This window comes from Anolis carolinensis, chromosome 6 (assembly GCF_035594765.1).
Source record: "Anolis carolinensis isolate JA03-04 chromosome 6, rAnoCar3.1.pri, whole genome shotgun sequence".
In the NCBI taxonomy this organism is placed as follows: domain Eukaryota; kingdom Metazoa; phylum Chordata; class Lepidosauria; order Squamata; family Dactyloidae; genus Anolis; species Anolis carolinensis.
This window is the reverse complement of record NC_085846.1, coordinates 58,020,957-58,041,929: the sequence shown is the minus strand read 5'-3', so window position 1 is coordinate 58,041,929 and position 20,973 is coordinate 58,020,957. Positions and strand designations below refer to the sequence as shown.

At 38.4% G+C, this 20,973-nt stretch overlaps 1 protein-coding gene across 2 annotated transcripts in view; it reads right to left on the bottom strand.

The window, feature by feature from the left end:
• Positions 1-20,973, bottom strand: part of dpy19l1 (dpy-19 like C-mannosyltransferase 1) — a 50,934-nt gene that overhangs the window by 11,766 nt on the left and 18,195 nt on the right. For both annotated transcript variants that reach the window (XM_008112840.3, XM_008112841.3), the window contains exons 8-18: positions 19,620-19,677; positions 17,822-17,913; positions 17,170-17,269; positions 16,612-16,689; positions 11,762-11,848; positions 10,729-10,785; positions 8,644-8,724; positions 7,344-7,445; positions 5,020-5,091; positions 3,511-3,551; positions 156-183 (exon numbers count right to left, since the gene is read on the bottom strand). In XM_008112840.3, coding sequence (XP_008111047.2) covers positions 156-183; positions 3,511-3,551; positions 5,020-5,091; positions 7,344-7,445; positions 8,644-8,724; positions 10,729-10,785; positions 11,762-11,848; positions 16,612-16,689; positions 17,170-17,269; positions 17,822-17,913; positions 19,620-19,677 — 796 coding nt within the window. The remainder of the gene's footprint in view (positions 1-155; positions 184-3,510; positions 3,552-5,019; positions 5,092-7,343; positions 7,446-8,643; positions 8,725-10,728; positions 10,786-11,761; positions 11,849-16,611; positions 16,690-17,169; positions 17,270-17,821; positions 17,914-19,619; positions 19,678-20,973) is intronic.

The following is a 20,973-nucleotide window of genomic DNA, read 5'->3' as shown; positions in this document are numbered from 1 at the left end:
CATAGTTGGGATGACTATGTCTTTTGTGGCCAGATTTGGTGTGATTTGGTTCAGTAGTTTTGTTGTTTGCTCCATAGTAAAATGAACATTACATTTTATATACAGATTTAAAAAACAAAGAAGAATGTTTTAAACTTAAAGAATGGAATTCTTACCTCTCCATGATTAAAAAGATCCTCATTTCTGAGAGTGGGAGAAAAAAAATCAAATATGAAAATTGAATACTATATTGATCAGTATTTCTTCCACCAGTTATATATTCTCTGTTTAACAGTCTGAATTAAAATTGTTGCCACATTTGAATTATGCAATAATTACAAAGCTAAAGAGATACTATGGTCATCATATTTATTTTATAAACCGAGGCCACGTATCCTTTATCCTGGGTGGCAAATGCCAGTCCTGGAATGCTTTTGCCTGGCAGTCCCCGAAATGCTATGGAGACCAAAGGAGTCCTGACAGGCCTGTAGCCAGAAACAAAATTCTGGAGGGGTTGAAACCTTTTTTCCAAGATGACTTTTCAGGTCAATGTCTCCTGATCTGGCACAAGATCTCAACAAGGCCAAGAAATTACCACCACTGTGCAAAGGTTCTTCACAGGTGATACGTCCTGAACCTTTGCTCCCTCTAAGTCAGTTCTTGTCAGCCATAAAGGATAGTTTCGACAATTGGCAGAAGTTTCTTTCTGTTTTCTTCTGCTTTCTTCTTATTTCCTTTATCATGATAATGGGTTACATCAAGATGTTTCATTTTCCACTGAGAATTAGCAAGAACTTCTCAGCCAAGCACAAGTTGTTTTGATGGTACTCTGTTTTTGGTGTCTATTGAAGAATTCTATTGCATTTTTCCATCGCACTAATGGTTTAGCAACCAATGAACCAAGCTTCTGATGACCACTTTTACCCCCAACTTCTCCAAACACAACACTGTACTTACAGAGTTCACCTTATATATGAAATGAGTAGACCAATCAGGAAAATCTGCTGACCCATTTGGGTTGAAAACTTAGGTGCCTCATCTTATCCTCAGGAAATACATATCCTGGCAATGGAGTCTGTGGATTTTGCATTAATTGAGCTTTCATCGGAAACAGTCTTGTTGATATAAAATTCAAAATCTAACAATGACATAGTATCTTGTCTTTGCTCCTGTTCCATGATTTATTTGGCAGGACTTGGATTGATGAACCAGTGGTACACACTGCAGTTTACACATTTCCTCCTTCAATAAAAGTCAAATCCGCTGCCCCTGCGCCTTAGGTTTTGCCTGCTGGCTTCAGGTAGTGGTCACTTCCACTATGTCAGCTATTGTAGATAATAATAGTGTAAATAATCAAAATTTGTGCTTACAATTCTGGAGGGACCTTAATTTTTGCTTCTTATAGACTTGGCATGTGGGGTCCCGCAAGGTTCTACTCTGTCTCCCATGCTCTTTAACATCTACATGAAACCACTGGGAGAGGTCATCCGGAGTTTTGGAGTTGGGTGTCACCTCTATGCAGATGACGCACAACTCTACTACTCTTTTCCACCTAATTCCAAGGAGGCCTCTTGGGTGCTGGACGAGTGCCTGGCCGCTGTGTCTATCTGGATGAGGAGGAACAAGCTGAAGATCAATCCCGACAAGACAGAGGTCCTCCTGGTCGATCGTAAACCTGAACGGGGTATAGGGTGGCAACATGTGCTGGACGGGGTTGCACTCCCCCTGAAGCCACAGGTCCGCAGTCTGGGAGTCCTCTTGGATTCATCGCTTACGCTCGAGGCTCAGGCGTTGGCGGTGTCTGGGAGGGCCTTCGCACAATTGAGACTCGTGCACCAACTGCGACCGTATCCCGCGAAGGCTGATCTGGCCGGGGTGGTCCATGCCTTGGTCACCTCCAGACTGGACTACTATAATGCGCTCTACGTGGGGCTGCCCTTGAAAATGGCTCGGAAGTTCCAACTGGTCCAACGAGCGGCAGCCAGGATGTTAACTGGGGCCCCTTACAGAGGGAGGTCAACCCTCCTGTTCAAGGAGCTCCACTGGCTGCCATTTCTTTTCCGAGCCCAATTTAAGGTGCAGGTGCTTACCTACAAAGCCCTGAACGGTTTGGGACCATCCTACCTCCGTGACCGCATCTCCGTCTACGAACCCACGCGTTCACTTCGGTCATCTGGAGAGGCCCTGCTCGTGATCCCGCCTGCGTCGCAAGCGCGGTTGGTGGGGACACGAGACAGGACCTTCTCTGTGGTGGCCCCCCGACTCTGGAACACCCTCCCCAAGGATCTCAGACAGGCCCCTACATTGGCAGTCTTCAGAAAGAACTTGAAGACCTGGTTGTTCCAATGTGCCTTCCCAGATTAATAGGAAATCTCCAATACCAAGTCCCATAAGCACTTTATTAGAACTAAGATCGCATATCGCACTCTGCACTTGCCCTATAAGCCTTATATATCACCTGTCACATCAGGACTTTTAATCTTGTACCCATTACTCTGGCCCGGCCCAGTTTTATTGTTTTAGCATATTGTTATTGCTTGTGGTTTATACTGTTTCAATTGTTTTTAATTTGCCTTTTGTTTTGTATTGTTATATTGTGTGTTGAGGCCTTGGCCTTTGTAAGCCGCATCGAGTCCTTCGGGAGATGCTAGCGGGGTACAAATAAAGTTTAATAATAATAATAATACTAATAATAATAATTGGCATGGGGATTTGGTTAACCAGTTAAAATTAATAAGTAAACCAGGTTTGTTTTTTACCTGTTTGTTTTTAACATTTCGGAAGTGGTTTAAACCCCAAGACCGTCCCCTTGCCTACAGGCTTGAGTCTTGACCATCCAAGGACACTGAAACCGTCTCAGGACTGCCAGAAAGCCACACTTATCATCCACATCATAATTTTAAATACTGTATAAACTCCTGTATAAGTCAACCAAATGTATAAGTTGACGGCAAGTTTTGAAGCCAAAAATATGGATTTTTAATATCAATAATAACAGCACATTTTATTTGGTACTCAACTCTCCTCATGGTTCAAGCAGGGGTACAGCATTATTAAAATACAACACCATAAAATACATAAAAGTTGTTGCTAGCACACATTAACTGTAAGATTTTTGTGTGTGTCTGGTGAATAGCTACATCATTTCAGAGTATCTGTTTAATTAATGTGCCTGAAAGCTTCAAACAAAATCACAGTATTTGTTTAATTTTGCAAAACTTGGTTGCAAGCCAAAAGAATTCTAAGATTTCTTTCATTGGTCACAAGTTGCTCCAAACTTGTAAGACATTCTGCAGTATAAGAGGATCAATCATTTCCACAAGGGACTTGACATATTGAACCTATGTAACAAGGGACTTGACATATTGAACCTATGTAACACTCTCTATTGTGAAGCCTAGAGCTGTGCAGCTTTTTCATCTTCTTATATGACATATAGCAATATTATAAGGCAAAGGCTACACAGCATATTGATAGTACTTTATGTAGTAGTCCATCAGTTCTATTCCATTATATTAATCATATATTTACCTTTCAGAGACTTTCTTCTGAAGCAGAATGCACTGAAATACCTGTGAACAAAAGATCAGAAAGCGAATGTTTTTTCTTTACACATAGATACACTCCTCATCCATTCAGGCTGTAATCTTAAACTCACTTAGATTGAAGCAAACCCCAAGGAACTCGGTGGGATTTATTTTGTAGTAGGCACGTACAAAAATGCACTATCAGTCATGGTGGGTCTTAAATTAGATTTTTGTATTGGAATAAACAAAATTCTGTTTTGTCCATAGCTTTTACATGAGAAGGGTAATCTCATGCAATAGATCTTTCCTTTCATCTCCTCTGTAATCCCTCCTATATAGCCTTTAAGGAAGTCTGAAACTACAGAACATTACAAAATATTTCTTCACTGTGGGCAATCAGGCAAAAACAAGCTTTTTCAAGATTCTTGGTTTCAGCAATTCACTTCTCAAATAACAGACCAGTAAAATACATCTCACAATCTTTAGTACATTCTCTCTGCTGACCCTGACAGGCTAAACAGATTACTTGGGGGGGGGGGGGGGGCGGAGGACTGCAAGTGGAAGTAAAAAAGATCCACTGTGCAAGTTGCCTTCTCCTTATGAAATGCTATATTTCATCCAAAGTTTTCTAAATTGTACACTTGATTTTAAAATGTACTGAGATATGCATAGTCGCCTACTAAATGTGTTGTATGCCAAAATGGAATTGGTGTAAATGCAAACACACTAATGAAATATCTAACATGTCTTCAATTACATACCTTAGTATGTTTACACTTTTCTCCCAATGGTCCTCTCTTTTATGACAATTGTACGTGAGTGACAAAAGTAGGAGATGTGGCATTTAATGTCACGTGAATAGATGTACTGTACTGTAACATTCGATGGGTCCTTGAGCAAGATACATCAATGCCTTCCCTCTGCATCACAGCTGCTTTATTTTTAAACTGGATGCAGTGCGAAAAGGAAAGCACAGCAGTTCTTGCTTCTTTTGTATGCTAGCTGATTGGGACAGTATCCCTTAATGGAATGCAAAAAAACCAAAACTGTTCAGCCACTCAAGATAAGCACACTGTAAACTAATTATACAAGTTTGATAGAAGCAACAAGCTGAACCAATCCATTGCTGCTTTTGGGGACACCTGATCAGAGTGGTAGAAGACCTGATGGCCACGGCTCTAGTTATCTGACAGGTGATCGTGTTCCCTGAGATAATGTCTGATTAATTTAACTAGGTAGCACTATTAGCCTTGAAAAAAATTTTTTTTAATGAGACTGAACTAGCTTTGATTATAGTGTCAGCTGTGGCTAGTGCAGTACCTTCTTTTACTGCAGTCTGCTGTCATTTCTGCTCAGATAAGTCTGATAGCTCACTGGTGCCACAGAGGCTTATCTCAGGGGCCCTCTGTGGCATGGATTAAACTGGAGGTGTATTCAATGTGCTATAACCTTTTAAACACACATTGCATATTAAATGTAAACCAGCTTTAAAATAAAACCAGCAATGGTGTACCTTTCCAACAATTACTGAAAAAACAACCACAACAACCGGGAGAAGCAGGGTCTTCATATATCTTATCGGAGTCTGAAATGCAAATTGAAAGGTGGAAAATTTAATAAGCAGAAACTTTACAAGTGCATAGTTTTTATCTGAGGAAATAAAACACCCCCATATAAAAATATGTGATCTTCCCTGGAATAAATATTAGGAAGAATAAAGAGGTCTAAGAAAACAGAGAAAATCTAGCTTTGCTCGCATCTGATTGCTTAAAGCAGCCTTCCTCAATCTGATGCTAAGATGTACGGTTTGTTTCCTTGCTTCTTCTTATTTTAGAAGCAACTTAATTTTAAACAGGATGTTTAAAGTGTCAGTTACAATAATAACTCTGCCTCACATATATGTATCAGCACACATATATGATAAATTGCTGTATCTCTCTAGGGTTAGGTAATACTGTACATTCAAAACGTCCATGAGACTTGTTTAAAGTCCTATTTTCTGTCCAGCTAATCCAGCTCTGCAATATGTTCAGTGTGTTGTGTGTGTGTGCAGGCCTGTAGCCGGGGGGGGGGGGGGGGGGGGGGGGGGTTAGCCCCCCCCCCAAATTTTTCAGGTTAAAAAAAAAAACCTAGTTTACTCATGAATTTTAACTGGTTAACCAAATCCCCATGCTAAGTCTATGAGACACAAAAAATTAAAAGTCCCTCCAGGCACTATCTCAAGCAGATATTGACAGGCATGTTGCCAGGGGGGGGGGGGGGAAGGAGTTTGAACCCCCACCTGAAATTTTCAACACCCCCCCCCCCCCCGTTTTTTGTGGCTACGGCCCTGTGTGTGTGTGTGTGAGAGAGAGAGAGAGAGAGAAGGGGGAGGGAGGGAGAGAAAATTTATGTATGCATGTATGGTGTATGTAAATTTATTCCACAAAGGCTCCTACATGGCTTGATGGATCTGGACCAAACTTTGTACATATGCCCTACATTATTGAACTTAAAATACTGCCAGGGTTTCCAATAAAAAATCATCCACATCAGGGGCTAGGGTCTCAAAAATGAATAAATCTGTATGTATACAGCATTGGTATAGAGATGTTCTAAGGGTGGCCTTCTCAGAGGGCCAGGCAGAGAAGGAAGTGAGCTAGAGAAAGGAGAAAGAAGTTCTGAAGATTATAACAGAATAATTCAGTTCTTAAGAGAGTTCCATATTCAGAGCAGTGTATTTTAGGCATGGAGAAAAGAATTAAAACTAAACTAAATAACACTTATGGGGGAGGGGGCACCATGAATTTGGATTTTCAAGCAGTCATCCAGAGATCATTCAGTTTACTCGTCTTAACTTCCATATTGCTTCACTTCTTCAAGATTCAAAGTTTGATCACAGCCCCCTTCAAGTCCAATAAATAAAATAACGGTCTACATTTTCCTTCTCTCCGGTGCAAAGTGAGAGAAATTGATGTTGCGTGTTCCTACAGCTAGAAATGGGGAAGGGACTGAAGTGGAGGATAGAACACATAGGTCTATTGATCCCAGGGATTTTCCTAATAGAGAAAGTTGGAACCTTTTTACAAAGACCTGCCAAAATTTATCATCATGTTTCACAAGCCATCATCAACAGAAAAAAGAAAACTCTATTTTTAAACTATATTAGCATTTGTTTTAATGTTACTATTTCTATTTAGTATTGTATTACTAAATCTCAATGATATTTCCTAGTATTTCAGACAAGTGCTTAAGAACATAATATATGGCAAAAGTCCCCAAACTAAGGCCTGTGGGTCGGATACAGCCCATTGGGGTCATTTACCCATCCCCACTGTAAACTGTAGACTTAGGGTTACACTAAGTCTGAAACTACTTGAATGCACACAACAATAATTCTAATTAACTTGACTATCTCATCAGCCATTGAAATACTGGTAGGTTTATACTGGTTAAAATTGTGCTTCATTCTAAATATTGTATTGTTCTTTTATTTTTTTGCACTGTAAATCAGGTATGTGCAGTGTGCATAGAAATTCATTCATGTTTTTTGCAAACTATAGTCCAGGTCCCCAACAATCTGGAGGACCATGAATCGCCCCCCTGCATAAAAAGTTTGAGGGCCTCTGATATATGATCTGTGATAAGAGCTTACATAAAGTAGTTTCAGAGATTTTTCCAATTATCCTATTATACTATTCAAACTCCAGAGCGTTGTACCGAGCCACTTACAAACCAGTGGTATCGAGAGTGTTAAGAATTTTGTATGTCTAATTTTGTAACAAAACAGCCACATATTTACATATTATTTTCTTGCCTGATGGCCAAACCATAAAATTGTAAATAGGTATTAATTACCTCTTTTTCCATGAAATCAAACTCCGCAGCACAAGTGTACATTAAGGTATCAAAATCTCTATAACCAATAAGTTTTGCCTTTAACAGGTTGCTTATATGAGCCTGGTAAAAAATACATTGAAAATGTGGTCAGCCATTTCTTATCATTGTTTAAAAAAGCATTTTACATTTTATAAAAAAAGATATATAATTTTGGATTATGTTATATGAACTGAAACAATGCATTGCTAAGCAAAATTAACACAAGCATTGCAGTTAATTTTAAATAACCTGGCAATTAGCATATAGTATGAGAAACACCAAGTTATGGATGATGGATAGGTTGTAGTTTCCTGTTAACATGATTTATGATATACCCAAATGGAAGCCACAAACTTCATAATGATGATTGAACTAACTGATCTCAAACTACATGCTCAGAAATCCATGTTCTATGAAAACAGAGCATATTATGCTTTTGTGATGTATTTCACCATGCTGGACTGCTAAGAAAAAAGATGGAGATAACAGAAAAATGAATGAAGACAACAGTTATTCATGATCACTGCACTGAAATGGTAGAGTCTGAACTGCATTGGCCATTAAAGGCCATTAAAGGCTGGTTTTACAGCCTTTACAAATTTGGGTAGCATTAGCTTTCTCCAATTTTGGTTGCTATGTGAGCAACTATTTATGACTGGATAAAATGCAGGCTGGAATACTTTAAAAGGTATTTCAGCTGGTTCCAAAAACAGCTGCCAGGCTATTAGCTGAATTTTGCAGTGATCAACAACTCAATTTTCAAAAGGTTTCACTGGCTTAAAGTTAATTTTCAGTCAGAATTCATAAGGATACATTTATAATGACCAAAATGTAATATAAATGTATCTTATACAAATGACACATAAATATTACATTAAAAGAAGATAGTCTGTTTCCCAACCTGTTTCTGTACCTCCTGAGATACTTTCAAAGCCCTTAAACACACACCATACACATTTTTTTTAAAAAAAAGGGAGGCAGCACTGCTTAGACTGCTATCAAAACCTATTATAGGAAATTAAAGTCTGGCTTAATACCCTCCCCCCATACATAAATCAAAGGGGAAATATCCCCAAATTGGCTGAAAATAAAGGTAAATTAAAACCAAAAATTGGTTTATTTATCTTTATTTTCAGCTCATTTTAATTGCCCATTTGGGGAAAGGGGGGAGAATTAGACCCCACCCTGGTGCAGATGACCACCCCATTATATGAAATAACATGGAACCGTTACATGATGTAGAAAGCTAACAACACGCTTCAATGAGCTTGCTACTTACATCATCAGTTATTCCAAATATTAAACACATCAAGGACTTCAGGGTAATTGTCCCAAAGAGGCAAAACATGGCTTCAATGGCCTATAAAATGAACATTGTTAGATGGAATAAAGCAACAGCACTCAGCATTGTGTAGAAGAGATATCTGACTGGGATAATCACATAGTGTTAGAGGTTTATATAAAACATTTGAGCTTAATTTACCGTTGTCAAAATGCCCATTGTTAGAGGATGGGTAAATGAAAAATTGGTCTACTATTCTATCTCCCTTGTCATCCCTACTGCTCCAGATCAGGAAATTAAATGACGTGAATGAAAGTTTTGTATTCTACCACTAGTACCACCAGTATCTTGTTTATAGCATATTTTTTTCTACAGATAATGTATTCAACCATGAGTAACAACATACAGTTTAACAGATTGCTTTGGGAATGTGTAGCACCCACAAACCATTTTGAGGCTCCCAGGGCACCCTAGCATAACCATCATTTTATTATTATTATTTTGCGAGAAATGTTCCCCACGTCTTCTATAAACTTGGAGGGGAGGGGGGATTGCACATATTTGGTTTCTCTTTCAAGTGCAGAAGAGGCCTTTTCTGAAAGAGAAAATAAAAAAAGGCCTGAAATGACCCAAGGGAGCAAAAATGTGATGAAATTGTATTTATAACTACAGCAGTAGGGCCAAAAAATCTTTTAAGTTTCTTTTTAAAAATTAAGGACACTATCAAACAGGGCAAGGGCCCATTAAAGACCAAAGTAGCTCTTCATTCCTTATCAATTGCACACCCTGGCATTGGCTGAATTTATGGGCTCCTCCAGTCTAATGATTTATGCCATATGAATTTACATTATTTAAAGGTGCTTCTTGTTACTTCTCACTTGCATATATGCTCGCCTGAATTTTTAAAAATCTCATTAACAGTTGGTTTATTTATGAACATCTCTCTTAAGATAATGACAGTGCCATTATATGAACAGGTGCCCGCCTTCTCATTTCTTCCCATTTAGCCACCAGATATGTTGCTATCCTCGTGCAATATTTCTTCCCAAAACTTCCTTAGAATTTTAAATTGATTTTAAAACTGCTCCAATGCATTGTGCTATTGCTATGAACTCCACACACACACACACCCCACTATAGAATTTTAGCAATATACAGTAGTTATGATCTGCTATGTTGGAATCATTCTGTTTAATCTTGGCAAAACTTCCACATATCCATAAACACACACATCAGTTCTTCATCGCCAGTTCCCTCCAACATCTCACACAATAGGGCTGGGGGGGTTAAATTCATGAGATGAAAAACAGAGATACCACCCCAGTAGATTTTAGTAAAGATGCAACAGTTTTAGAAAGGTTTTTAGAAATAATATGTCTTTGCATATTGTCTCAATGTTCCACTTGTATGGCTTATGTGAGTGGGTGAAGTTCTGCTTTTGACTTGCAGCCACTGCTTTCAGTTAAAAATGATGGAAGGGAAGGTGAGGTGGCCTCTGGGTATGGTTCCAATCTGGCTTAGGCAGATGAAGAAGCAGAGGTTGTTTTTTCCACTGGCAGACCTTACTGGTGCCAGGGTGGTTCCGCTTCTTCATAGGCTACCAGCAATGGCAGCGGTGGGAAGGTAACAGAAGCATGAGTGGCAATAGCCGTTGCTTGCTGGCAATCACACAGAAATGGGAAAAGCCATGTCATCCTGGAGCAGAGACAGGGCAAATTGACATCAGCTACTGATCTCCGCTCCTGCAAGCTGTGCTGGGGAGTCTCTGCATTGATAAATGAAATTGTGGGCACCAGTACCACCAATCTGGTGGTTATACTGTATACATACAAGTCACCTAAAATAGCAATTCAAACAAAGAATCAATCAACAGCTGATCAATCTAACTTTATCATCCCAAATCATGGTAGAAAAGAAGAAGATTTCTGTCAACATAGCCAGATGTCTTGGGAGGAAAAATATTGGCAAGGTTTCACATTCATACTTCATTTAAAGGTTCATTATCTATCTTACAGTATTTTATTTTGTTTCAGTCATCCAAAGATATATATTGGTATTTATAATGTAAAATTAAGTCCTTACCCACAAAGGAACATTTTTTCTATGCATTTTCAAGCAATGACTGATTCGGAGAATACCCTAAAATAATGAAAGTGTTCTATTAATACTTCTAATTCAGCAACCATCACATAATGTTTTCCTTGACTGTATTCTTTTTTTTTTTTTTTTTTTTTGAAATAACATGTTTGTTTTACTCACAACTTCATGTATTTAAATATACAGGTACATTTCTTGTCAGGTTAAACTTTAAAACGTTTCAGTTTGTTTCTTTAACTTACAGTCTTTATCAGTCTCTTCACAACTATATTGGCTATACAACTCTCTTTTATAACAGTCTACTTCCAAGGAACTCGAGCCTCAACTGACTGATAACTTCCTACACTGGCTTCTGTACTCAAAACAGACTCATACCTCAAGTGTCATTCTATTTAAAACTGCATTCTAAAGTCACTAAACCAGTTACATGGTCTGCAGCCCCTCCCACTGCCTCAAGTACATAGAGCTAAAGCATGGAACAGTAATCCATACTGCTATAAACAAAGCTAGGAGATTCTTGAATTCAACATTGTATACATATACATATTAATCAAATTGATAAACTTATTAGAACTAAGAAGGCCTTTGGAAATAAACAACAAACAAAGATACGAGAATGAACATAAGTATAGACCTATTCAAATTCTGTTCACCCTCAAAGCAATGGAACATCCAAGTAGGGCAGTGGAGCAGAGTGAGAAAAGTGCTTAATAGATAGAAAAGTTATGAACCAGAGATTGGTGGATAAAAGAAGAATACTGGATGGGGCACGGAATGGAAGCATTGCAAGTGGATTGTAAAGCCTATAGATCATATTCTTGCTACAACCATAATCATAAAAATCATAATCCATTCATAAATCAATGATTTAACTATAAATACAGCCAATTATCTGAGTAAGTCACTTGGAGAAGTCTTTGCCCTGAAAGATGGAACAGTGCTATATATTGTTTAGGCACCTTGGGAATTACTGCAGGCATTTAGTGAAGTAAAACAAAGTACTCCATTACTAACTTACCGTACAAACTACCAAAGAGGCAGCATAATAGGATGTCAACAACATAGAGTTTCCAAACATAAGGACAAAACACACTGCAAGCGATGCCTAAAGGGGTGCAAATACATTAACAGATGTTAATGCAATCACTAATGTAACAGTGGAAGTATTACAGCCTATAGTGTGTCTGAAGGACCAGATTATGCTAAACAATAAAACATAGATATAGCAAAGATATCCGCAAAGTAGGTTACGTTTTAGAATTAAAAATGAACAAAGTATAGGAGAAAACATTTACCATATGCAGTTGAAAGCCACACCCAAATACCACATCTCACATAGTCACCATTCAAATCTAGGCACTTACCATAGCGATGAATGAGCTTTGCAAATCCTTCCCCACTAAATTCTGCCGCTTGCATCCTCAACCAGCCTGTCAGCTCTTCCTGCAATTGCACAGCATCGCCAAAATGCTGCGTTGCCAGCCACGCCTCCATTGTTGGAAACAAGTGGCTGAGGGCGCAAGCGGCAGAATTTAGTGGGGAAGGATTTGCAAAGCTCATTCATCGCTATGGTAAGTGCCTAGATTTGAATGGCAACTATGTGAGATGTGGTATTTGGGTGTGGCTTTCAACTGCATATGGTAAATGTTTTCTCCTATACTCTGTTCATTTTTAATTCCAAAACGTAACCTACTTTGTGGATAGCCCTGGTATTATTCCATCTCTAAATACTCATCATCATAAAATAATCTAGATTCTTAGTACACATTTTAACCAAAACATCTCAGAAGATCTGTAAAAAGAGTACAGTACTGCATAATTTTAAGTGTACCACAGTAGTTATCTTTTCCCATATCTTACTTTCCGTTATATTTAACACTAACATGTCTGACAACAAAACTTGTTTTAAATAGTTTCATGCAGCAGGCTTGGGGTATAATCCCATATTTGCCTTTCTAGAAGTAAAACTGAACTTAATTGAATCTGATTTCTGAAAAGGCTTGCACTGTTCATACATGGTCCTACAGTATGTAGATGGCACTGCGACACTGTAACTGTACTGATATCTAAACAGAAGAACTTCTGAGTTCAGTGAGAATAATAATGCTAGAATCCATGTCTGGTAAAAAAAACCCAACATACTAAAGCCTAAACTAAACCAAGGTACAATGGATAAAATATTTAAAATATTACATATACATGCAAAAGAAACAGACTTAGTTCAAAACTACAGTTAAAACAGCTAAGGAGAGATAATTTATGTAATACATATGTAATACAATATAATAATAACAATAATAATAATGCACTATTATAATTGTATATTATATATTACATGTAATATTACTAATAATATTGCAGTATAGTGGTATAGTATAATACAGTAATAAATAAATAATAAATAAACTTGCCCTTAACTGCAGTTTTTCAAGTGGCAATCTGTGAATTCACACAAATGGGTTATATTACACTTGAGAATCCATCATTCAGAGCTTTACATATGCATTTTGACAGTAGCCCCATCCACTCTACATTCTCCCTATGAGAGCATTTCCCATGTAAACACTTAGCTCTCTGGACACTGAAAGCAGCAGCCCAAGGAGCGAAGGAAAGGAATGGCACAACAAGGGAAGGAAATATAGGGTGTGTGAGTTCACAGATGACCACCTGAGAAGCTAGTTACTGGTAAGCAACCTGTCCTCTTTATTCACCCTCTCTGTGACTCACATAAACAGGAGACTAGCAAATTACTAACCATAGGAGGAGGAGGGAAATATATCACACAGGAAAAGAGCACAGCCCTCTCAAACACAGCCTCTATCTGCGATCTGGAGGTCAACCTGTAGCATGAAATAAAAGTCAGACTGACTACACCATGTGGCAATTCAGCATATATCATGCAGAGGGATGTCTCTCTGAAATGTGGTTGATGCACCACTACTTTGGTGGAGTGACTACTGACATGAGCAGAACGCTATTTGCTTCCTAGTTCATAAAATAGGCAAATAGTGGAGGCAATCCATTTTGAAAGTCTCTGAGTAGAAACTGGAACCTCCTTCCTTGTAGACAAATAGCACAGAAAGTGTCTTGGAGATTCCCGAGGTCCAGATATATGATGGACATAAAAAGTCAATGCTTTAAGAGCATCTAAGCAATGTAGGTAGCATTCTAGATCAGTGGTCGGATTTTGGAAGATGGACGGAAAAGCAATGTCCTGATTAAGATGAAAAGCAGATGCACATTTAAACAAGAAGGAAATGTCAGTCCTGCTTCTAGGTCACAATATAACTAGCTGAGGCAACTAGGAAGGTGGTTTTCTAAAAGAGTAATCTGAGGTCACAAGAAGACATTGGTTCAAATGGTTTCTTCAATCAATCAATAAAAGACCAGTTCAAGACTCCATTGTTGAGTTGGACCAGCAACAGATAGGTGAAGGTTCTTATAATCATGCAAGATCCATTTACCACTGGATCAGGGAAACATGAACATTTAACAGTGAATCAAAAGTGCCAAGATAACTGCAAGAAACCACCTGAAAGAGGATAGTGACAAATCTCTAGCATATAAGGTAACTTTAAAATTTCTTGCTTCAGGCAATAGGTGTATCTCATAACATGATTCCCTTGAAGTCATAAAATTTCGATCACTCATAGAATCAGGCCTCTGGGCCACTGCCAAGATCCGCTTAACTTAATTTGATTAAACAATTATAGAAAAAATCTCCCAGCCATTGTGTGTAGGTCTTGCTGTTGTAGAATCTGCAGATCTGGGTACAGATGGAATCTGTGATACTGCCCTTGGAGAACAGAGGTGTGGTGAACTATGGCTGCCTGAGCCATCACTGTTTGAATAATATCCACTTGACCCTGTCCTGTTGAAGCTTGGCCAGTGTCTTAGTGATAAGAAGAAATGGAGGGAAAGCATATACAATAGAACTTCTCCAATTGAACAAACATGCATCTGCGAGAGGGATGCAACAAGCACTACTGGAGATTGTAATGTGCTGATGCCGAAACTAAAGTGGAGTTAGTTTCATCATCCAAATCTGAGGTAGAATACTTCCAAGAATGCTGTCTACAGTATTCAGTAGAGCCTTCCCCCTGGGCAACTTCCCCCAGATAATCAAGGGTGAGGCGTAGGAGATAGGGTGAGCGTAGGAGATTGACTAGGCGAGCAGGGAGATGGCCTAGAAATAGCAACAGGTACATTCAAAATAGAAACATGTTGATGCTAATCATGTTCTGTAGCATGCGCCACTCCATGTGATCTCCAAATTGATTCTTTTCAACATCAAAATTGGTCATGGCACTTCTCTAAATGGTAAGTAGAGGAATTACTGCTATGAAAATGATGACAGGCAGGGGCAGGAACTTCTGTGTAGATGATGATCAATAGTAATAATAATGTGAGTGCATGAGGGAATAACAACTATAATAAGGTTAGCTTCAATGCTGTTGATATTGAGTTCACTAATATTCAAAGAGTTTGAAAGCAAGACCTCTACAAACTCAAGAGTCGAACTCTTTGAGTTTGAAGATTTTGGAGTCTTATTAGGCAACAAGTTGAATATGAGCCAACAATGTGATGCAGCAGCTAAAAAAGCCAATGGGGTTTGGGGTTGCATCAAAGGGAGTACAGTGTCAAGATCAAAGAAACTAATGGTTCCTCTCTATAGTAGCAGAAGATCAATCAATAATGATTCTGACCAGGTTTGGAATTGGGACAATGTTTCTTGTCAGGCAAAGTGGTTGAATCTTTGAAAAAACGTTTCATAGTCAAACATATCAATGAAGTCAGAACAAGTACAGAACAGGCTCGAGATGGTACTTAAGGACACAACATTGATAATAGAGATTGAACAAGATCCTTGAGCTTGTTACACAATATTGGAGCAGTTCTTAGGGCATCTGTATATAGGAGAGCTTTAAGTCTTACTTCTCTTTTTCCTGGTACGTGGAATAAAGACCTGATAGTGACAGTACAACTGGACAACATGCACTTCATCATGACAGAAAAGATGTTTAGAATAGGCAATCATCTCAGAGATCTTACTGGCATACTCCAAACATTTCTTAAAGAAAGTCATAGAGGCCATTATCATGGTGTTACTGATTGCCCCCAATACGACAGAGGAATAATCAAAGCAGTCCAAAGCCAATCCAAAGTCCAATAATCACTAAAACGCAAGAGAATTCAATCAAGAAACAATTCTGAGTCAAAATCCTGAAAAGACATAATAGAATACAACTATATCTCCAAAGTGTTTTTAAGGAGCTGTTGTGGTGTGGGAAGCAGATAGGATTACTGTAAAAATGCTTATGTAAAGATTTAGAATGTTACAAATGAGGCCCTGCATAATCACAACATAACCCATTTTTGTGAGTCACAGAGACTATGAAGAATATAGTAAAGTATCCTCATTACTGATCAAAGACCATACCCTTACAGATGAATTACAAATACAAACCTTTAAAATCACCTTACAGTTCAAATTATAATTTGCCAAAATGTACAGATAATCAAGTCTTATTTTAGGGAGAAAACTGGAAGCAACAGTATCATAACACTTTAATGGGGGCAACTAAATTGCCAAAAAAAACTGAGTAAGCTTTTTGAGTTCTCAAAAAATTCCCATACCAACTTCATCCAGTGACCAAGGATTCCTCCGTGTTACGTAATTATAGTGTCTGTTAAGCTACACTAAATAGATCATCATATGCTGTTATAGGTCACCTTGAGGATTGTTTAGTTAAAAAGAATTATATACATTTTCCAAAACCAACCAACCTTAAATTCACCTGGTACATAATTAAACATGTATTTTAGAAACTAGATTTAACCCTAAACAAAACATATGCTAAGCATTACCATATGTGCATGAAGTATCTTCTGTAGTTTGCGTGGATCAATGTATCCTAAAATATATATACCAAAAATTGATGCCACCTGCAATTGAAAAGAATAAAATAATTCTGCTGAGAACAATATTAAGAAAGTAATCCGGATTCCAAACAATTATGGTATGTCATTCATTCTACGTGATGAAGTAAACTTTAACTTCATTAAACCAAGTTTAATAATTTTATTTAAGAATATGTCTCAATAACTGCAATTATTGAAACATATTCTTAAATAAAATTATTAAACTTGGAGAGGGGATGAACAGTCATTTTTTCTTCTCCTACAATCAGAAGACTAGCAATATTTACAATTTCTGAAATATGCTCAGTTTATGACATCATAAACTTTAGTACTTGAAGTTTATACACTGCCACTACCCTAAGCACAGGAAAAAACAGTATTCTATGGAGGGAACTAGTAAAACACTTCACAATCATACATATGTATAAACTTTATGTTGCTATGCGCTGTTCATGGAAAATTAACACAAATTTACACTTGAATAATTACAATTTATTATTTTACCTGCGTTAGAAGAACAAACTGAGCAAACTGCCATGGAAGCGTGAAAAAAACATTAAAAACAGATAGTGCAATCAGGCTTCTTCTATTAACATTCTGAGTCCTTTGGGAAGAGAATAAAAGAACAGTAAGTTCAACTATATTACAGCTATTTATTTATACAAAGAGCATCAGAGAATTAAGTGTGCAAAACTAGAAGTTCACTTGAAACAGTCACAGCCATAAAAATGAAATTTAAGAAGTTTTGGACAAATCCCAGTAATGAATATGAATCATCACTGGAATAGAATATCAACACTGTATCAAATTATACATACAAAAGAAATGCAAATCAAAGCACTAGGAAGTCATGATACATAAAAGGCTATAATATATTTTGTGCATGCACTGAGAATTACAGAATACTTGCATAAATGTGCTTTTTTCACTGTTGCCCATTAATGTTTTCCTTTATACTCCATCTTTATGGCTAGATATGATGATAGGGAGTTCTTTGTCAGTGGAATAATATTGGGAAAAGAAGATGCAACTTTCTGTATAGAAAATTATAAACGCAATAGTAATACACTTTCTACCATATGTGCATTAAATCAATACACTGTTTTAGAGATTTTTAACCTATTCATATTTAACTAATAAAAAGAATAAAAACTACCTGAGAATGTAGGTTAGTAATAGCATCTGAAGCACAAGGAATGGGTATGAGAAGCTTTCACGAAGAGGGGGAGTCCACATCACACGAGTGCTCTAGAAACAAGAACTTGGTTAATTCAAAGCATGTTCCCATGTTTACTTTTCTTCTTCCTCAAAATGCTGTATTGTAAATTAAATTGGAAAACAAAAGTACTGAAAACAGTAGAAATATTTAACATTTTCCCGAGTGGTGGATCACAATATTAGCCAAAGTGTTTATGCAGATCAACAATACAGGCATAACTCCAACGGACTAGAAACAGAGCATAGTTGTCCCTGTTCACAAGGTTGAGCCTTATGGCTCCAATACTGGGAGACGTGGTCGTAAGACTCCTCGAGAGTCAGACTCTCTTGAGGAGCGAGAGAGGAAACGGCTGCGGGACATCTTTGCAGAACCATCTGACGAAGACTCCTTTGAGGGTTTTACCGAGAGAATGGAGGAAGAGGTGGTTAGCTCAGAGGAGGATGACATGGAATGGACTCGTGTGAGGGAGGATTTGGGTGTTCCTGGTAATGATAGCATGGGAAGCGACTGGCGGGTTGCAGGATCGGACCCGTGGACGAGCTGGAGGGATGGAACGGGATCCACAGCTGGGGATGCTGTGGGGCGTAGTCAAAGATGTTTTAGCTCTGATGAGGATGATGATGATGAGGCACCTGGAATTAGGGTAACACCTGATAGCGATGAGGAGTTGTAACTGGCATAAAATGGGGTCTTGAATCCGGGGCTAATTGCGTTGGGCAAGGTAATCTGGACGAACGCTTGGGCTCTTGTTGGGAATTTCCTGAAGACGGGTGTGTTTCGTTTGCTGAATACCTTGGACCCTCCGTCGTCTTCTTGACGGACATTATTTACCTACTCGGAATTGACGCTGGACTGGCTGACTGACTGATTGACTGACTGACTACGATCTTGGACGACCCTTTCTTTGGCTATCGGAGGATTTCGTGGAACCTAAGACGCCTGCACCTGGCTATCGACCTCGGACCGGATTGGGACCCCGCTGACCGCTGCAACCCTGATTGACGTATTTGGACCCGGAGTTCGCCCGCTGCACGGAGGAGTAACAACTTAGTTGCTCAGCCACAGCTGTTGAGTAGCAGAGAGGAATCTGCTGCCAGTATTTATGTTCTATTGAATCTTTGTTTACCAGCTTTTGTTTGTTTTAAGTCCCAGGTTGAAGTAAGCATTTTTGGTTTAACGGGAGTTTAATCCGGTTTATCTTTTGAACCGTTTTTGAGTGACTTTTCATATTGAAGGCGAGTGTTTGCCTAGCTCTTTGTTTTTTACGAGCATTTTTGGTTCTGTATCTTTAATAAACTGTGTTGAATCTTATCTAGTGGCGTTCTGTCCTTGACAGGTAATAAGCAAACCCACGATAATTATCAACCTATTAGTATTCTAAATTTTGTCTCAAAATTACACATTAAATACTTCCTAAATAAATTGGAGAAATGGAAATATATTAATCATAATATTCACCCTGAACAAACTGGTTTTAGGAAAGGTCTGAGCACTGTTGACCATCATCTGACTTTTTAAAAGTCCAACCAAGAATTGCTGGTTTTACCAAACATTTGTTGACTTTTTGACTTAGTAGTAGCCTTTGGTTCAACTGATAGAAACCTGTTCTGAGATAAACTCATTAAAACCAATATAGATAAGTCCCTATTATTTCTAATCAGTGAACTCTATTCTGATATGAATAATAGAGTGTTACCATTTCTTACTCACTAACTGATCAGTGCAACCAACTTACCTCGCCATGGTTGAAAAAGAAACATGCCACTGTAAGCAAACCTCCAAATAGGTTTCCACTGTAAAGTGAAAGAGGAAAAAAAAAAGACTGGTAACTGATCTTAAACTCTTTAAAGATAGCAACTATGGGTGTGCAATTCGGTTAAACCCTGTTCTGTTTTTGATGTTCGGATTTCGTGCCCCCTCCTCAATCAGTTTTTCAAAAGCCTCCCGAGTTAGGGTGGACAAAATTTCGTTTTTTGATCTGGCAGCCAAACTACCAATTTTTCTCCGGGAAGACCAGACCCATTGGTGGCAATGGGGGAAGTTCCCAGGCAACCCATTCCGTCATTTTTAGGGCATCATTTTTAAGAAACCACTTTTTCTGGGACCGTCTTTCCTCATAATCTTCAACTAGACCTGGGTTAAGGCACCAAATTTAAGAAACAATCCTTTTTGGGACCCTTTCACTTTATATTTTTCAATAACACCTGGATTTAAGGCATCAGACTTAAGAAACCACCTTTTCTGGCCTCATTTTTCCTCAACATCCTTTCAATGAAGCTGAGTTAAGGCAGCCTTTTTAAACACTTATTTCAGCAGAAGCCACACCACCTGAAGGAATATTAACCATTCTTTTAAAAAGATATAAATTACCTCATTTTACGTTTGAAGCATGCTTTGTGTGAAGGGCACCATCGGTGGCAGTTTAAGTATGTATAATGTAAATGCTTATTTATTGCTATTTGAGTCAAAAAGCAAGGCAAGCGATGTAGAAGAGCTGCGATTGGCAATGAGAATTCAGATCACCAGCGGACTGGAACATGATCTGCTCGCAACAGAAAAATGGAGGCCCAGCTTGGCTAAAAGACATGTCATGGCTTTCTTCTTTTTTGATTGGCTCAACAGGCAGGGCTTACAGGGATATCTCGTGCAGGTGTGTGGCTGCCTCTTCATGCTGAAAGAAACCTGAAGTAGCTGTAGTTGGCCTCCATGTGGTCTGTTGCGGCCGGAAAAAATGGTGGTGGTGCCTGTGCCATTATGCCTAGCCAAAAGAGCCAGAGCCCATTTTGATAAATGGATCTGTGCACAGTCCTAATAGCAACTACAAAAGTCACACTAAAGGTAATATGTCCTTTATTAAAAACCTGAGACACATACAACTACATATATGTGTACAATAATTCCTTTTGACAATATGGTACTATTCAAACTAATCTCCACCAGTGGCAATTGCAATTTGCATAAATACAGTGTTAAACTTCAGTAATTAGAAAGAGAAATAAAATATTCTCATCTTTACTCGTAGCTGCAATGAACCACAGAGAAACTGGGAGGGTGCAAGTTCGAGACTTATTGCAATTCATTCTTGCTAT